The sequence below is a fragment of the Platichthys flesus genome, chromosome 13 (genome assembly GCF_949316205.1).
Source record: "Platichthys flesus chromosome 13, fPlaFle2.1, whole genome shotgun sequence".
Classification (NCBI taxonomy): Eukaryota; Metazoa; Chordata; class Actinopteri; order Pleuronectiformes; family Pleuronectidae; genus Platichthys; species Platichthys flesus.
In genome coordinates this window covers 16416092-16435621 of record NC_084957.1, presented here as the reverse complement: position 1 = coordinate 16435621, position 19530 = coordinate 16416092, and the positions used below count along the sequence as shown (strand labels likewise).

Below are 19530 nucleotides of genomic sequence, written 5' to 3'. Positions count from 1 at the left end.
GGTATCTCTGAAATTTGGTGCAGTTTGATTGGATTTAAGGAAACTATTGGGTATTGAGGTATACTCACTACTGTCATTCTAATTAGATTATATAATATTCCACATTAGGTTTGCACAAAATTCTCAAAATGATTTTCAGCGTATGTTATACGCAAATTACTTTAATACTGACGTCTGGATTATAAGTGACTATTTTGCACATTGTTATTGTGAAATAAGAGAAGTACAGATAAGTAGGGAGCATAAATCAGAAGTTAGACAGATGCAGCAGGATGGCCGGATTAAGGAATTTTACAATGATCAGGGAATAATGTTGCCTACTGTTGTTTTTTTCAGTTTGGAAAACCATTATGGTGATATGTTTCTGTTTCTCTTTCTTTCTTTTGTGGGTGTGTGTGTGCGTGTGTGTGTGTGTGTGTGAGTGTGTGTGTATGTGTTCCCATTTAAGTTCCCCTATATCTTTGATTTAGTTTTTTCCTCTTGTCACTGTGTATTTAGCAGTTGCTTTTCTCTCCAATACAGTCTTGCTAAATATCTTGGATAGATTTACAGGAAGTCGCGTTTAGGTCCCGAAAGGAAAACTCAGGATTGAGATTAAAGACTCCAAAAATCTGTTTTGACCTCCACAAGGATTTTGGACTCTTGACAGTTCCTCTCATGGATGATGTGTGTGTGTGTATTCACAATGACAATCACAAAATTACTGCGGTGCTCCAGCTGCAGCTGAAAACACACATTCAGAACCGACCAGATTATCTCTGTTTTAAAATGCCTTTTAGCAGAACAAAGAGACGCCAATCCTTCAGCCGCGGTATTTGCCAGAACGTTATTGGCAGAACGGTGTTTATCGACTGAGCGCCGTTTGCAAGCAGAATGTGATCGGAGACAAGAGAAAGGCTTCTTTTCAGAGCGGGCCTCGCAAGTGTCGTGTAAACACACCGAGAGAGGCTCCTTTCATTAGCTATGCTAATCTGGAGCGCACGTGACTCGCTGCAGACTCCAGGGTCGCGCTTGGCTCTGACTCTCTCAGTTTCTGTCTTCAAAGGCCCGGGGTCCTGTCTTCTTCTTTCTGGATCATTGTGTTAATTTGCTGTGTGTTGTGTTCCCCTTCTCCTCCATAGTTAGACTGACAGAAATTGGTGAATGTTCTCTTCCTCTTACCTTATGCTGTTGGACCCAGACTGACGGCTTCAGAAGACTGAGAGCTTTGATCATGTATCCTCTATCACAAGGCAACAGATCTTCACCAAACTTAAAGAAAAAAGTTTGACACTTTGGAAAATACATTTATAAAAATAAAAAAATCAGTTAGAGGAACAGACAGATGCCAAACTTGCTCAGTATGACTGATGCATATGAAGCAACTGTCAGCAGCAGGCGCTTACAGCCTGGAAACAGAGGCACTTTGTGCTGGGTGAGCACCTTCACCTTAACCAGAGGATCAATCATTATTCTGTTTTACGTTTAAAGTTATCATTGTTTCCCTCAGTATTTGGAATTTTCTTTCTTTTAAGTACCATTTAAAAAAAATATATATACAACATCAAATGTATCCACCAGCATTGGTTCTGATTCAGGAGCTGGCTGTTAAAGGGTAATTACTACATATTAGAGTTAGTCATTTACTCAGAGAAGATGGGGAACAGATAATGAGTCACCTCCATCAATTCATTTGATGTATGAACCGATAAGGTATATTGTTGGGATATTTGCTACGTCTCAGCATGTCGCAAAGTGATTATTTGAAATTCCCTTCAAGGTCTTTATTTTTTTTTAATGAAGCTGCCGATTAAAAGTGGTGTTTCTTACACGGGCAATTATTTCTTTATTGATTCGTCAGCATCTTAGGGAACGGTTTCTCATAAAATATATCCTTGCTATGATAGCCTGTCTCAATTGCAATCATGAGAGAAAATCATTTCAAGAAATGCTCCCCAGGGTGATGTGGAAACGGGTGTGCTGATGTCAGTGCCCACAATTGTGTGCGTGTGAATGTCAGGATGTGGTTGTACGTACAGTAATGTGAGTGTGTGTGAGTGTGTGCGCGCCCGCTTCTTCTAGTGTTTAGCCTGTTACAGAGCACCTCACCACACTGACACTTACTCTTGTCTTGTAGCAACAAGGATGCACTTGATCTCATGTACAAGCAGTGACTGATGGCTCTTTTCTTTCTTCCTCTCTTGCCTTTCCTCCTCTCCCTCTGTCTCTTTTGTCTTTTCAGGCTGTGAGGACGGGGGGGAAGATGAGACCTCCCAGCCCTCTGCTGATCTTGCTGTACATCACGCTGTCCAAGAGTGTGAAGGTGGTCTCTAAAAGAGGTTCAGGTATTTAACCTACTTCCTATGTGACTTCATACATGTGCCTCTGCTATGTTATCATATGGGAGCTGGGGACAATCTGTAAAACTGTGCTGATGCAACTTAATGGTGTAATTTGTGCTGTTGTTTTAAGAACTCCTGTCGTTACCAAATATTTTTATATTCAGTTTTTTCCACTTATGTTTATAGTTGTGGTTGTGTGTGTGTAAATTAATGCAATATATCCAGTAGATTGTCTCCGCCAGCAGCAGCGACACAACGGCTACAATGTAATCCTATGGGGCAACTGCAACAGTCCAAGAAATGTCCATTTGAAGCGCTTCTCATCAACAATAAAAGGCGCTAGGTTCTGGCAACATTACACGTCTGGCTGAACAAAATCTAAACCCGTGAGAGTTTGGTTGTTGCAGGAAGACGGGGGTGGAAACATGCGTGAGAGAAAGAGTTGGAGATAGGAGTTTGGCTTTTACTGAGAGAAACTGTTATCGTTTTCCTATGTGGACGAAGGAAATAAGGACGGAGGCCACTCACCAGTTGAAGAGTTAACAAGTACAGAGAGAGGCTACAAGCAGAGGCGGGACAATGAGCGTGCTTCTGAGTAAAGGCCGGCGCATGCTTCTGCAACTGCGTCGGCGGCGTTACACGCAGCTGTGTCACATGACTCTTTGTCATTCATGCTTCCCCAAGTGTTGCGTCTCTTTCAAAGCCATTCACCGCCAGAACACTAGGCGGAGTAATGTTTTTTGTCGAAGACGACCTGAGAGACGCCTTCTTTCTTCTTCATCGTTTGTTTATTTACATAGTCACTGCGGCTCCTCGTAGCCTTTTTCTCAGTGACAGCTTACACAAGTGATCATACTATCGGATATCTTCTGCCAAGTGCTCTTCTATTTGGTCCATATTCGTTCTTCTAAATCTTCTGTGATTTCTGCCGGTATTATGGGGCATGAAACCGGAAACTAGACTCCGGAGGGGATGTAGTAAGCAGACCAATCACAAGCCTTGCGGGCTGCGTGAGGCTCGACTCGCTTTGTCTATAGTTAGAAAAATTGGGCGACGCACGTAAGCACGAAAGAAGAGATACTTAAGCATGTAAGGGGCCGGGAAGGGCTCTTGCTTGCGCTTGCAGGCCAGTGAAAACGCAGAAGCATGCGCCGGCCTTAAGACCCGACGTTGAGTGAGACATGTTACCTTTCCAAACTAAACGCAGTTTTAGTAGACACATCCTGGACTGTTGCAGTTGTCCCATTAAGATTACACTGTACCCATTGCAAGCCTGTCATGGCTGCTGGCTGACGAGATCTACTGGACCGATTTAAAAAGTTTGTGTATGTACCATTCATTATTCATTTATAAACACAGGACACCGTTTTAAAAATACTACAATTGAATAGCCTCAAAGTTATGTTTCTGTGAGGTTCAATATTGGATTGTGCTTTGCTGTTTGGGAATCTTGAATTATTCTGTATTGTTGACATTGCACTTCATGGGACATTTTTAGATTCTGCTAGTTTTAGATATAAAGATAGATCCATTCAAAAACATTATTGAAAAGGTTGATTGACAGGTAAAATGTAAAGACAATTTCCCTACTACTTCTTTAGAAGAATGACTCACGCAGGAAAGTGGGAGCGCCGCTGTTTAGCTGTAAGTTTAGTATATTGCCTGTGTCTGAGGTTAGGAGAATTTAAATTAATGAGAATATATTCAGTGTATTTCTTCAAATGAGCTCGACCTACCTCAATCTAGAGAGAGTGACAGCTCCCAAATGATCCAGTCTCTCAGTGACTGGGTCACCAGGGGTTAATGTGAAACTCATTTTGGCTCTAAATGCCAGCAAATTGAACATCAATTGTGAACAAATGCAAAGGTCAAAAGAGAAAATGGAGAGCTAAAAGACTTAAGGTAGAAACTTTTCATGGCAGTCATACAAAGGTGGTTCATACATTCTGAAGGCAAAAGGCCAATGTTGGAAAAAGGTAGGTCTTATACATTGTGTTGCGATGAATACAGACTATTTTACAGTCACTATTCTCAATCTAGTTAAATATACGGGGTCTGCTAAAATATTTACTTGGCAGGAAAAGTCGTTTAATAGTTTTTGGGGGTTTACTTTAATATATTTAAATACATATTTTATTCATTTTTTCAGTATTTAGATAATAAGATATATTTGTTCTAAAAATCCATTGCTTACGTGTGTGTTGTTGTGTGTATATTTATGCTCCTTCCATCTACAATTGTGTGTGTGCTGCAGACCCGTCCGTCTGCAGATTAATGGACTGACCTTTTGCTAAAGGTTTTACATTCAAGGACACAAACTTACAAGACAGACTGGAAGAGCAGCAACGTATCAATGCATAATGTTCCCCAGCCTGCATACAGGATGGTCACTGTCACAATCCCTTATCCCTGTGTTTCCTGTGTTGTCTAAAGACTGAAGTCGCATTGTGTAAAATGCTACAAATTACAGAAATCAATGTCTTAAATTTGTGCAAGTGTGTGGTTCTAGTAAACCTGAAACTATAAGTCAATCAAAAACTATTAGTAAACATTTTGCTTATTGTTGTAGTAGCTATACACTGGTTAAGTTTGACAGATGCTGCCTTACCAGTGGTTGTATACCAGCACAATTTACATGTGACACGCTAAATTTTGTAGAAGTGATAGATTATAGTGGTGTGTAATTATGGATGACACTGTTGTGTCGTCATGTCAGCCTTCAGTTAATTGTGGAGCCCATTCACCTTCAGTGCAGGACATTGCTGAAGTTGCAGATATCATCGATTGGGCTATAGGTGACATGGTCTGCTGTGGACCAGGCGACCGATGCCACTGTGAACCAAGTCAAAGCTAGGTTGATGATCGCATGTGCTGTTGTCGACCAAAACAGAACAGTTCCTATTAGCTGCATAAACATCTGATGGTTTCCTTGTTGCTGGGTTTGCACAGACTGGAGTTTCCTTTCTCCTGCTGCCCGTTGTGCCCTCAACTGTCTGTTAAAGGGCTTTAAATGGCTCTGCCCAATGCCATACATTTCCTCTATAGCTGACTTTTCTGCTGACCCATGTAAAGCCTGTAGCCCAACATCCACAAGTTTTGGGCTTGCACTCACCAACCTTTCACTGACTCCTGCACTTTTATAGCCCTCGCTGCCTTATTCTGTGGAGCGGTAATGGCCTCTTTATCAGGGGATCTGTTCTGAGCTGTAGCAGTTGGCTCACTCACTTCTTTATAATTGGATGTGTTGTGGGAGGAACCCCCCAAAATGACACGTCTCTGAACATCTAAAATAAGGGCATTAAATGAATAATTGATATGTAGGCATTAAATGTCCATATGAGATTTTGACTAATCTCTATTAACAGCTATCTGTGTGTAAATGCAGATAAATAAAAAAATGCTGATAGCTGATCATTTCCTTCAGTGCCTTCTTCCTCTTTTAGAAACCAAAATGCTTCCGGCTCCACAATCTTGTCCCTCGCTTACAGATTCTCCATATTCACATGGAATAATCTGTTCACCTTAACTAGCTCCTTATAGATTAGCCACAGTTGCCGTAATGCTGCATCCAATTTGTATTTGATATAATGAAACACAGACAGAACATGGGCATTGTGGACGTCAGACTGCTCATCGAATACGCTCTCACCATCTGGCGTCAAATCTCCAGAGTAGCCGGTAATGCTAGCAGGAGTCAAGGATGGAGTCTCTGAGGAGGCGTCATTGTCACGTTCCAGCCCCGTGCAGGATACTCTGACAGCACCGGGCAGTTCCTTCAGTGACAGGCCGCTTCAACCTGCTGTGTGTGTGAAAGAGAGATACTGCAGGTCCGTCCTATCTGCTGCCGTTAGCCTTTATGATCAACAATGCTCTGAATGGACCACTCACACTAAATCTGACAAATTCCCTGTGCAATATCAATGCATAGTAAACAACCGCAATGTCAATATCCTGCGGGTGCAACAATGTGAATTCAACCATTAGTGTGGTTTACTTGTTTAGAGTAAGTAGTTTATTTGACTTATGATATCCTGCTTTTACTGGTGTTTCCTGCTGTTGGACGATCCCATTTGCTGCCGTAACAGTGCAAACGCCCCAGCAGTGGGATTAATAAAGGATTATCTTATTTTATCTCTCACCTTATAGGATTGGACAGGGTTCACCGGACAAACTGTTGGTCTTGTCCCAAGGATCTAGTCCCGCTCTTTAAACAGGGGAATTTCTCTGTCTCTACTCCCGAACTCCACATTATTAATTTAATCCAGCTCCGGCAAAGGGAGAGGAACTGGAAAAGGGCACAGGTGAACAGTTGGAGCACAGAATTGTTCACATGTGTTGTATAAACGTGTAGCTCTGCCCAAATATCAATAAGGCAACATACTATGAGTCAGACCTTGATTCATTCAAAGTCTAAACAAGAGACTTTATTTTTTTGTAAGTATGTAACGTCTGTAGACTATATAGGATGCACTGTAATAAAGTGTTGGTAATTATAATAATTGGATAAACTAAAGTGTTAAACTCAAGATGGAATTTATATCAGTGCAATTAGCTTTTTTCCTTTTCTCAAACTATTGAAAACAATGTGAAATATTAAACAGTTAAATATAATTTCATTAAACTTGAAGTGTTATCATGCAACATTATTTTAGAATTAAGTAAAAGTTAAGGCTACTTGTCATCTAGATTATCCGTCATTAATCTAATATTGTCTTCATATTTGTGTCTCAGGTGGAGTTAGTATAATCAGAGTTCTGCCATGCGTTAAGTAGGACCTGTGTGTGAAAATGTATGTGGTCGATTGAGGGCACATGTGTGATTGTGTGGACACACACACAGACACACACACATGCAAGCTCCTGAGTGGTTATATGCATTAGTCCGTTGAGGATTTCAATATAGATCAGAACCAGGACAGCACATCAGATCTATCAAGTGGGTCCTCTGGGTCCTCTGGTCAAATATCGATAGCAGTTAAGTCCATATTACACCCCTACTGTGGGGTCAAAGGTGAGGGAGTGTTACTGGGCAGTTTGGCCATTTAATACCTCTTTGAAAGGCCCCTCTGTGTCCTCTCTACCTGAAAGATTACAAATGGGGACATGTGCAAAATCAGATCAGCTTCTTATCTGGGACATGGATACTGTCACTTTTTTTCTTTCTTGCATGCGTTCATACAGCATTGACGTTCACGAGGGGCCACATTAACATTCAGCACACAAACTGATGGAAGCAGTGGATGGTGCTGAGCAAACACAAACAAATATCTATACTGTAGATGAGGTGTTTTTTAATCTGTTTGAAAAACTGAACCACACAAATGGAGCTGAAGAAGCTTCATTAAGTATTTAAACACACTCAATTTAAATATCTTCCTTAAATGCAGTTTTAGTTGAGTTAAATGTAAAATAGATCACCACAGCCTGCTGTCAGTTTGTGCACTGTAGCAGATGTTGTGATTCCAGTATTTTTCTTTTTTTTAATTTAAATAAATATGGCATTACCTGAACACACTACCACTCGCAGTAATAATATTCTGTGTCTGTGTCTGTGTATGAATTGTGTGATGAAGCTCCGGGTGGCTGATTTTCTCTATGGTTCAAATGTTGGTGACATTTGTCTTCATGTGCAGGAGAATAAAATAGATGGAGCAGTTGAGCTCTCATGGCGGCTAATAACTTCACTTACAATGAGCACCTCTGGCATCGGACATTGACCCACTGTATGTCACAGTCATTTATAGTAGGCTGTTATTATTATTGAGTCCAAAGCAGAAATTTGAATACAAGTCACCAGGAGATTGATTTTCCTTCCCAGTGTCCAGATGGCATTCTCCTATAATTATTCAATGGGGCTTGGATGTGTCTCTTATCCCCTCATTCTTTGTGCCACACTTGGCGCAGCTCAAAGTTTTATTTGGTATAAATTGGGGCAGATAGTTTTTTCTAGTCGTGTGTGTGTGTGTGTGTGTGTGTGTGTGCACGTTCAGTAGAAGCATGTATGAGCTGTTCATATATAACTCGTGTTTGACCCACATCTCGGCCATGTACACTCTGCTGCTGCGAACGAGGGTTTTAACTTTAGGCGTTCTGCTCAATATGGTCTCTCACCTCGGTGTGATTGTGCAGTGGACTGACCACGGCCGACCTGACACCGTGTGAGATTCACTCCCTGGGACTCTGAGCTGGTCTCTGACAGAGACAAGCTGTCAAGGTCCGTCCATCTGACCCCCGATTGTCTCCAATGTCGGGCAGACCCAGCCCGGTCGAGTCTGAGGAGGCCCTATATCAGCCTGTCTGTTGGAGATAAGCCCGTAAAGAGACAGTCTTCAAGCAGACCACACTGGGAGGCTTCAACTGGTCCTCGCAAACCAAACGACCAGTTTGATGAGAAATACGAACAGGAACTCGACAACATAAAAATTAAAAAAAAAAACAATTGTCTCAAGATATGAGGGATCATGAAAGATTATCGATTGTAAATCCACAAACATCTTTTAAGTTGCATGTCATTTAGTTTTTTGTGAATTCTTACTTGAGTTTCATTTCTGCCCACGTATATATTTTTAACCTTCTTTGAACATACAATATTTAACTTTGGCCACTCGGGGTCTCTCAATCAAAATAAATAAAAAAGAAGTATTGTGGAGCAGCATAGGATCATGGGAGTTTTTTGTTGATTCATAATCTTCTTCAATTCCTTGGCTCGGACCAAAACCATGATAGTGGATATGATGCAATGTCAAAGGCGACCAACATGCAACACCCTTTTACCTTGGATAACATTGGGAATTTCAATGGGTTTGAATAGTTGTGTTTAGACATTTTAATGAAGAATCGTTACATTTTATAACTTAAACAAGTAATTGATTGATTGAAAATAAACAATGGATTGATAATGAAAAAGAAGGTATGTGGTTTAAAAATATGCAGGTTGCTATTTTGAGAACGTTATTATGACACAACACAAGAGTGGAACTACAGTTGGCCTGACCTATAATTTAATCATTTTTCACACATGTTAACACACCAGTTGCCCTGCAAAGGTTTAATGAGAAGTAAACATTTTTGAACATCTTATCAGAAATATGCAGGATTTACACGCCGGCATTTCATTCTCAGTAGTGCCGAAAATTGCTATTGGTTCGATGTTTTCATTTATGCAGTCTATCCTGGGGAAGACGTCTGGTTTCTGCCCAGTATATACAATTTCTTTTGGGCAGGTTTGGGAAAAGAACAACACAAAGGCGTTGTTAGACGTTCTGTATCTCTTTGGATTTGTGTACGCTGCTCTGTCCAGTGGACCGGATCGGAGCTTCATCAGAGATCAGTCAAGAAATGATCACGGGAAGTTAGGGAGGAATTGTCAGTGGTAGACAGTCAACCAAATTAAATTCAGGCCTTGGGGCAGACAACGACCCCCTCACTGCTCTCCAACACACCCGGCTTCATCCTAAGAAATAGCCCCTGCCCAACTCTTTCTGGGTTGAGTCCTGAATGCCTTTGCCTCATTAAACGGAGGCATTGAAAATATGACACCTCATTCATTCCCCTGAAAAACACCTAGGACTGTGAAGTCTCATCAGACTGTGATGTGTCATAACAATAGGAATCTACCAGGCCCGGTGCAACTGATGCTCTTTCTGTAAAAAGCCTTTAATTCAGCCTTTTATGGATTTGTGCTCAGGCCATATTGCTTTTTGCGCATGACCGCACCCAAGATTGTTATAGTCATGATATATGAGCATTATATGCCTTTGCATGTCTGCTCCAGGGTTGATGGTAAAAAACGGTAAACGGCAGTGGACTTTATGAGAGGTGCTGTAAACTTTCACATTAACCATGGATGTGTTGAGAGAACTGGATGCAGTGTAACTAAATGGTGTCCCATGTATTTCAATGAAAACTGGTCACTCCAACAATAAAGGTATTAGGCCTCAGCACTTTGATTTCTTCTCTGGCCAGCAGATTGCTGTGTTCGTATCCATTTGACTAGCGTAGGGAAATCCATTGACGTAGCTTTTTTGAGTCATATTACTGTAATGCCACAAACTATGATAATATTATAAGAAATAACTTATTTTTGTATGTTTGCTTTTAGGAAAGATTACACAAAACTAACTATACCAATTTCCATGCAACTTGGAGGAAAGATTTGGTTTGGGTCAAGGATTTTTTTTAAATGTTTTTCCCTTGATTTCTCAGAGAGTAATTTATGGATATAAATAAAAAACGATTTGGGCCTGGCGCAGGTTTTCTGTATTTATTTAGATAATTTAGATTCTGACTTCTCACTGCAGAACTGTGTGTGATTTCAGCTGTGATGTATTTTACACAGACTAGATTCAAACGCATGCGCTCAGTCAGAACCTAAATTGCTTTCAGACCAGTTTTTCGGCATCACAGGTTTTCTTGATGGCTCACCATATGCACAGGGTGAGCACTGTGCTGGGAAGTGCCCCACCTGCTCATCAATCAGTGTGGCCAGGTTAAAAGTTGAGTTTAGTGTATTATCACAAGAACTGTGTATGTGTGTGTGCGTGTGTGTGTGTGTGTGTGCCAGTACATGAGCAGACAATATGCCCTGATTATGAACTCCTCATGGCTGCGCCTTTTAGCCTCAGCTGCCACGGCTCTCCCACACAGTGAGAAAAAAAAACAAAAAAAAACACTAAAACGCTGCATGAACACTTTGTCAGTTTATGCAGTCCAAATGTCATGAGAGAGACAGACAATACACATCACTAAACACATCCAAGGCCCGCTGACCGGTCTGTTAGCTGGAATAATGGCTTTTAAACACAGCCTGCAGGGATGAGTGAGCATGCTGCAGTGGGAAACAACATTCTGCACTCTGATCAAATGCAAGGACGGGAGCCTCGCTATGTCTTACACTTAACCCACTTGAGGCCCCGGCTACAGTAGATATATAGAGTGCCCGAGTTGATTCAATTGCCCTTTAATCTAGTTACTGACTTTGCATAAAAGGTTCAATGTAAATAAAAAAGGAACCCTGCTCTAAACAATCCGAACCTGCTCGAGATGGTAGTTGTCTTTTCTTAAGCATCTTTTAAAGGCCTGTTTACATCAGCAGTTAAAATGTTTTTTGTCTATAAATATCTACTAACCTCTAATTGACATGTTCAGCAATAATAAAAAAAAAAAATAGAAAGGACTGAGAGCTGCAGAGAGGTTTACCAGCTGCGACTGCTGGTGTAATGTAGCATAGTGTCCCAAAGCCTCTGCAGTCAGCTCACTGTCTACACACTCTGATGTGGCAGGGAATAGCTACCCAATTATCATAGTGTGTGTGTGTGTGTGTGTGCGTGTGCGTGTGTGCCTGTGCGTGTGTGCGTGTGTGCCTGTGCGTGTGTGCCTGTGCGTGTGTGGCTGTGCGTGTGTTCATCTGTCTGTCTCTCCTAGTGTGACTTGTGATATTCCCGGCGATGGCCTCTTGCTGTTTCTCTGAGCGGGGATAAAAAACCATACAGCCAATATTCTAGATGACTCTGCAAATACCGCTCCAAATTCACGATAAGAGCCCGTCATGGATAACTGTAAATCTGACATGGCCCCAAGGCAGCGTGGGGGATGAAGTCCACGGAGCTGACGCCTGAATAGCCTCCCGATGAGTATGAGGGCATGCAGGGACAAAAAAAATCCAGCCGATCAGTCGTTTGAACTCATTTAACAAGGCGTTCTATTTTCATTTCACAAATCATACTGCTGCAGTGTCTCTGACATGCTGTCAGGCCGATGGGCTGAATGACGTACACAAATAAGATGTATCGAGACCTTGTCTCCTCTTGTCATACTTGTCTCATACCTGAGAGGCTTTCCTAGATTCTTGTATCGAAGATTCATTCCTCTAATTCCTGGCGGAGGAAAAGGGTGTAATAGTTTATTGAGTGATCATCTGTCCATGTGTACGTCCATACGCACTAATCTGGGATGACAGCCAGTCTCCAGTTGAACAATTGATCACCATGAACGTGGTAGTCCTAAAATGATGCGACACTTTCAAGAGTAGTTTTAGCCTCCACCTTGTCTCTCTCTCTGCCAAGCCAGTTTCATTTAATGCTCATTAAAAATATAATGCTTGTCCTTGGTATCTGTTTACTTGATGCGAGCCACTAGGCAGGGACGTCTAACTAACTATGTATGATGTAAGTGCATTAGAGAATATGGCTCATATCAGTGTACCAGACAATCCATCCATTCTATCAATATGGAAAGGAGCCAGACAAATTCACAAAAAGGCTCATGAGCATAAACATCGTGCACACACATATTCATATTGAGTAAACACACATGCAGACACATAACCGTGTGTGGTTTTAAAGTTGTGGCCAATCGGTGTAAATGCAAATGCAAACGATGGAGAAACAAATAACAACAACAAATAAGAGGATGCATTTTATACACTGGATGTTTGTTTGCTGTTGTCTCACAACACACCAGAGTACTACAGAGGCTGTCCTGGCCTGGTCAATACCTCTCTCTCTAAATGATGAGGAATAGCCTGTGCGGCAGTAACTGCGCTGGGAGATTGATCACATGCAGACTACTGGAGATTAAATGGCTTTCTTGCGGGGAGCCAGGCCGCCCCTGCATGCTGCATTGTGCGGAAACGCAGGAAGCCTGTTTTCCTCGCTCCGATCACAACACCTGCAGGGAAGCCGGGTGGGCCAGCATATGGAGGCCATCAAGCATATAGTGATCTTTATTGTTTAGGATTAAGATAAAATAAGATGCACTTTATTGATCCCACGCTGGGGGAAATACTTGTTACAGCAACAGATTGTCAGAATGAGTTTATCCAGAGAACATGTGTACACATACAATAGAAAAAATAAGCACTAAAATAAGAATATAAAATTAAATTAAATAAGTAAATAATATAGAAATGTCACTACTGATGGAACATTTTATATGTAGATAAGTGATGTTTGAAATAAACATTATTGAAGTTTGAGTGCGTATATAGACTGATATAAGTATATAGTCGGTATGGTATACAATATCAGTAAGTTTAATATGGTTATTAATGCACAGTAGTAAAGTAAATAGTAGAATATCTATATAAGATATGTGTTTTTTTTTAAATATTTATATAAAAATAGTGCAAGTAATACTTAATAGTTGTGGTTTGAATATTACATTTGATTACAGCATCATTTTGCAGGAAAGAACAGGGAAATTGTTGCATCATCTGTCAAAGATTGGAATTGGAAACTGTTGTAATGCAGTTAAATTCTTTAAAAACTATATGAAATATGCCTCAATGTGTTTTCAGTGATACACACCATATTGTTTGCCAAAGGGAAGGTTTTGTTTTCCTGTATTTGTATACAGTTGGTCTTAAAATCCCCTCTAATGGTTTCCATTTAAAGAAGAGCACAGCCTGGGATATTACTTCCTGTGGTTTATGTATGTTCAGGGAAATTACTTGTGTGCGTAGGTAATGCTTTGTGTGTATTTTGCACATGTGTTTATGTGTGGAGGCTGCGTTAAGGGGATTATTATAGGGACATGTGGTGAGATATGTATGTGCTGGTCTTTACTGATAATGAAGCAATTATGCTGGGGTGAACATTCACATCTCTCGCTCAAGTAAGTACAGTGTAATGTTATATTCAGCATGTGCTCTGGTGTAACGGTGTGTGAGGGCGTTTATATACATGACCGGAATAGACTGTCAGGTAATTAAACGATTCTAAATGAGAAGTGCCACTAGATGCTTTTATAGACATCAAGGCAATTTAGCCCACATTAAATGGTTGTGATCCAGCTGCAGAGTGTGTGCTCTGTTTATTAGTTTGTTGTGGTATGCGATTAACCAGATGTGACGGTTGTATTTGGGCTCATTGGTCATTTTCAACATGGAATTCTTGCTGAGGTTTAAAAATGGGTATATTCCCAGGTTTTTCTCATATTAGACCCGAGTGAGGGGGGACGTTTTCAATCACTTAAAAATGTTTTAACTTTCCGTTTATTTTACAGTGTAATTATGTCTCTGAGGGGGTTTGCAATGCAGAACACTGTAAATATCATAGGAGCTCAGTTGTGAAGTGGCCGCTGTGTCTGAAAACATGTTAATCAGTGAGCTGTTCAGATGTGGAGCCTGAATCTACGTAAGAGGCTCAGGAGAGGCAAACAAAGTCACTCCAAAGTTCACATTGTCTGTATAGTTAGAAGGAACTAAGTCATTTTAACTTTATCTATATTATCGATCTAATAATTCCAGTAATCTATCTGTCTGTGTCCAGGCGACTTCTTCACTTGAGGTGGGATGCCTTTTAGAAACACAAGAAAGTCCAGTTGCCAACAGACACTTGTACACCGTCGTCAGCTCTTATCACCAAACTCCTTTGACATCTCCCTCTGTGTCTTCTTTGTGTGTGTCACCGCTTCTTCGCGAGAGACATTCGTTTTCTTTTAGTTTATTTCATTTTTGCTCCTGTTGCGTGTTAGAAGTGTCACCAAACCCCCTGCTGTGTTCACACATCAACTTCTCTGGATTTCTACCGACTTTTATATTTTTTCAGGCCAGTCAGAGAAAGTCTGCAGAAGCTGCCTAGCCTCTTACTCGGACGTTTGCGTTCACACATGCTCCCCCTCCAGAGAAATTACAGAGGATCCACAGAGCTCGGTGCATGTCTAAAAGCAGCTTCTGTGAAACACACATCTGAAAAACTGTTCATCTCATCGGCTTCACACCTGGTATGTGATATTGTTAAGGGCCCAAGGAGATGCAATGACGATTTGGACATTTAAATAGCTAAATAGGCAAACCAGCACTCTATAGCAGCAGCATTTGGCGCTCATCAACGGCAATGACAACTGATTCTCCAGTTTGGGGTGTGGGTCGAGTTCACTGAACTCTGAGGTGAACAGGAACATTCTGTGAGGTGAACATCCAGCTCATCAATTAGGAAACAAGTCAGACCAACACACACAAAGCTTCACTGAACTGTGAGGTGAACAGCACTTTGTGCAGCAGCGGCGGCTTCAGGGTTCTTCAGACTGAGTCCTGCAGTAGGTTTTGCTGCGGCTCAATACTGCAAATCCATTTATACGGTTTCAGAAAGCAAGGCATCGCCACAGGACAACCAAACAGTCCATTCCAAACAGGTACAGTACGTTTAGAATGGGCACTGCGCTTGTAGTATTTATTTCTGTTATCAGTAAAGCATCATATTTTATCATTTTTGTAAATAAACTGAAAATGAGTCCCAAGTAAATAAAATTGTTTATACTGCACCAGAATATACAGTATGTTGCCTACACTTTATTATAGATGGCGGTGTGTTTGATTGCACTTTGACAGTAATCACATCAGACGCCTTCAGAAAACCCAGAGGTTATTCTGCAGGCAGCACAGACTACAAAGACCAGCATTCTAGAAAACCCTCCAGGCCATTTAAACTACAATTACCTGCAATCCTCTGTCATCCCCCTCTGTCAATGGGATGTGCGCTCAGCTGCTGGTGTCAGACCTTAGAAGGCGCAGAAGAACAAGTGTTTCACGGAGCAATGAACACACACGCATCCGCAGTGTCTGTGTGTCTCCAGCATCCTTCCCTCATTAAGCAAAAACTTACAAAAAAGTGAGCTCCATGGTGCGAGTGAGGGGGAGGAATCTGAGTACGTCTCCAAATGCTAATGAGAGGAGCCTGCTTCAACACATTGCTTTGTCTTATGTGTGTATGTGTGTGTGCCAGTTTTTATTTCCCTCCAAAGGTATGTCCATATCCAAGCACAGTTATTTTTACATATCATTAGTAGCGCAATGCAGCCCCATCGCCCTGACAACTGCATCCCTTCCCTTCCCTACTGCTTATCACCATAACAACTAATGTACTGTAAATAGTGCTGTCTCCCCGTCGGCACGGAGTTCTTCTTTTTCTGTTTCTCTCCATCACTCTTTATTTCTCCCTGCCGTCTCTGCGTTCCTTTCCTCCCCTCCAGCCCTCTTGGTGCCACTGCACCCCCCCTTACCCTCCACCACGACCATTTCCTTAATTCCTGTCTGGTTGTTCCGTTCGGAGTAGATTTTTTCGGTGCCAGTACAGATGTGGGTGGTTCTGGTGAGTGCGCAGTAACCTTTCTCCAGCTTCACATTGTCAAGGGCCTGAGCTCACATGGCAATCGATAAAAAAACAGGCAGCTGTATAAGTTATCCCGCAAAGTTCCAGATCCTATATTGATTTTTTTTCCTTTTTTTTAAGTAATAGGAGCTTTTAAGGCGTTCCTCTTCCCACATACTTACAGATACATACTGGCTGATACCAACTTTGGATAACTGATTTGATGAAGGTATGTTTTCACAAGATTCAGTCCGCTCCGTCCCTTTGTGTTTGACCTAAATGTGTTATTGACGGTGAGCCGGGCCTGACAACTTGATTGGTCTACTCCGCTCCAGGATTAACTTGCCAGCCTGGCAGGCTTTTACAATCAAAGATCAAGCCAATGGTGTGTTTGGCTGAGTAGCTGTGGGATTGACTTAACAGCCTGATGTGCTAATGCAGAGTTATCCCAAGGTTGAGCTGTGTACAGCAAGGACACGCATGCTGTTTTGCCGTCGGTGTAAGATCCACAATCTATAAGAGAGAGGTGACGGTAAACACTTATCTCTGCAACCCTGGAATAAAAGAAGGGGAAAAAAATCCTTCCACATTTTGCATTTTCTATTCCCTGTCTCTATTGTTTCCTTTTGCTTGACTCTCTCTCTCCTGTTATCACTGTCTCAAATCACTAATTATTCTGGTTTATTCCATTTCTCTTCCTTGCTCCCTTACTCTTCTTCTTCTTGTCTGATTCAATCTTTTCATCAGCAGCACACGAGAGGTCACCTTTGCCCCATTTCCTGTCTTTCTCTTTCTACGTTCACGTACTCCATGTTCATCTACCCTGCTCTTTCCTATATAAAGCTCAGGGGTAGCCCTCCTGAATCCCTTCCTACATAACCACCCCCCCCCCCACACTCTTCCTGGATAAGTGCATGTGTAAAGGTAGAGTGGAAATAGGTACGATCGCCTTTTGCTAAATATTCGAGTTACCCCACTAACGGACAGCCGTGTCACAGTGAGGCGAAAACGGCGTCCGGTGATCATCTCCTCAGATCCCAGCTCAGGCTTGTTCCCTGGAGATTGACTGGCAACCACGGAGCCCAAAGAAACAAACAAGAAAGAAAAGACACTTGAATGGTGTTTGGAGCAAACCAGGCGAAGTGTCACTTGAAAGGATATTCTTTCCGGGCTTTATTTTAAGGCAACTCTTACCGCACATCTTGAATTCCTATGATGTCCCCTCTCGAGCTGGTTCCCATACACACGCCTCAGTGGCTCGGTGTATGTGATGTTGTAGCCTGTGACGTCGGCAGCTCTTTTGAAGCTATAAATGCCCTCTCTCTCTCTCTCCCTCTCTCTCTCTCTCTGCCTTCATTAAGAGGTTGTCTTAAGCTACCCGGCTTAACGCTATTTACATTTTCATTATTCTACCGTTACCGGGAAGAAATGGCATAAAATCCAGCAGTGTTCAGGACATTAGACAAGCTTCATTCTCACAGCAACTGGATTTACATAAATAAGGAGGTTGATACATGGAAACAGAGAGGAGGAGATGAGGCAACAAAAGATGCGAGAAAAAAAGGAACAGTGTAAAAGGACGGAGAACATTTCAAATGGATCAAGAGGACGAGTCGACGTGCAGAGCCAGGAAGTGTGTGTGTGCTTGTGTTTGTGTGTGTGTGTGTGTGTGTGTATGTGTGTGTGTGTATGCGAGAGAAAGAGATGTAAATTGGTAAATGAGAGGCAGTTGTGTCGGGTTCTCTGGATGCATAAAGTGGGCTCTGAGGGACTGACAGAGGTCGTCTGATCCACTGCATGTGATCAATACAGCTCTAGGTTCCCTCATTAGTGGAACAGACCTCATTGTGTTTACCATACAATGGACGAGTGGGAACTCTGTTCATGTGTATTTGTCAGCCCTGTGTGTGTTTGTGTATAATAAGGTGTCTTCTTTTTGGCCCTATTCTCTCGCCCCTTTTGTTTACATCTTCTGTTCAGACGATTTATTACCTTCGCAGAGGAGGTTATGTTTTCACCTGCATTTGTCGGACTGTTAGCAGGAAATTTAAAAACCACTGAATTGATATCCATAAGCTTAAATGAATTGGTAGGACATGGGTCAAGGAAGAACACGTTACATTTCAGAGCTGATCCGGATAAATACATCATTTTTTCCGAATTTCTTTAACATGGTGAAATCAGCATAATTCTTGGTAGGTATGATTTGTTTTGGTTTGCGCTTTCAGTGTTCCCTTCTTTTTTTTTCTTATCATGGATTTGCATCAAGATCTCTGCCATTATTCTCTGGTTAAACAATGAAAAAGTAAATAAATAAAAAACATATTGCCATGTTGAAGTAAGTGAAAAAGAAAAATGTATTTTGGATCCACCACACCCTGATCCGGATCCGCACCAAGACTTCAATGGGTTCTGATCCATTCCGCATTCTTTCACAGGATTTTGTAAACTTGTTTATGAACACTCAAGCAAACACACAGGAAGGTTAAGGAATCTTCGTTAATCAGTGAGAGATTCTGAAACAGAGTTAAAAAGAAGCTTCATTTTAGCTCAAGATAAAAATGAACGTTCAGTTCTTGATACTTACAGTTTCAGGGGTTTACCCAGAAAGACTTCAATTGCCTGCTAAATACATCACGTCATTTCAGCTTGTGTGTGTGTGTGTGTGTGTACAACTCCCAGTGGTTCCTTTAGAATGCTAATGACAGATTAGCCTCTGAGGCTTCACCGATTTTCCTTCGGGAAATCTCAGCCAGTCATGGATGGCATTCCTCCCTTTCAACCCTCTCAGAGCACATTCCCCACCACTCTGACCCCAAGACTCTCTCTTCAAACCTGGAATAAAGAGCCCACAATGACAGAAAGGAACTCAAGTTTCCCCTTTTCTTTACCCTGTGTTCTTTTCATTTACATTTTCTCAGGAATTTTCTGTTTGAAACCGTTCGAAGTTCTCTCGCTCTTCGGTGCCGTTTGTGCGGTGAATTCATCACCCATCAGCCCAGGCCCCTCTCAGTCGTCCAGGGTGAAGCTGAAGGAACTGAAACAGGAAGGAGGCGAAGAGGGCACATCTCAAACGGCTTATGTCCTCAAAGACTGTTCATTTTAGCCAGCTGCTGCTTA

At 41.7% G+C, this 19530-nt stretch overlaps 1 protein-coding gene across 2 annotated transcripts in view; it reads left to right on the top strand.

The window, feature by feature from the left end:
- il1rapl1a (interleukin 1 receptor accessory protein-like 1a) overlaps nucleotides 1–19530 on the top strand; it is a 158835-nt gene that overhangs the window by 19061 nt on the left and 120244 nt on the right. For both annotated transcript variants that reach the window (XM_062401893.1, XM_062401892.1), the window contains exon 2: nucleotides 2222–2324. In XM_062401893.1, coding sequence (XP_062257877.1) covers nucleotides 2243–2324 — 82 coding nt within the window. In that variant the 5' untranslated portion in view covers nucleotides 2222–2242. The remainder of the gene's footprint in view (nucleotides 1–2221; nucleotides 2325–19530) is intronic.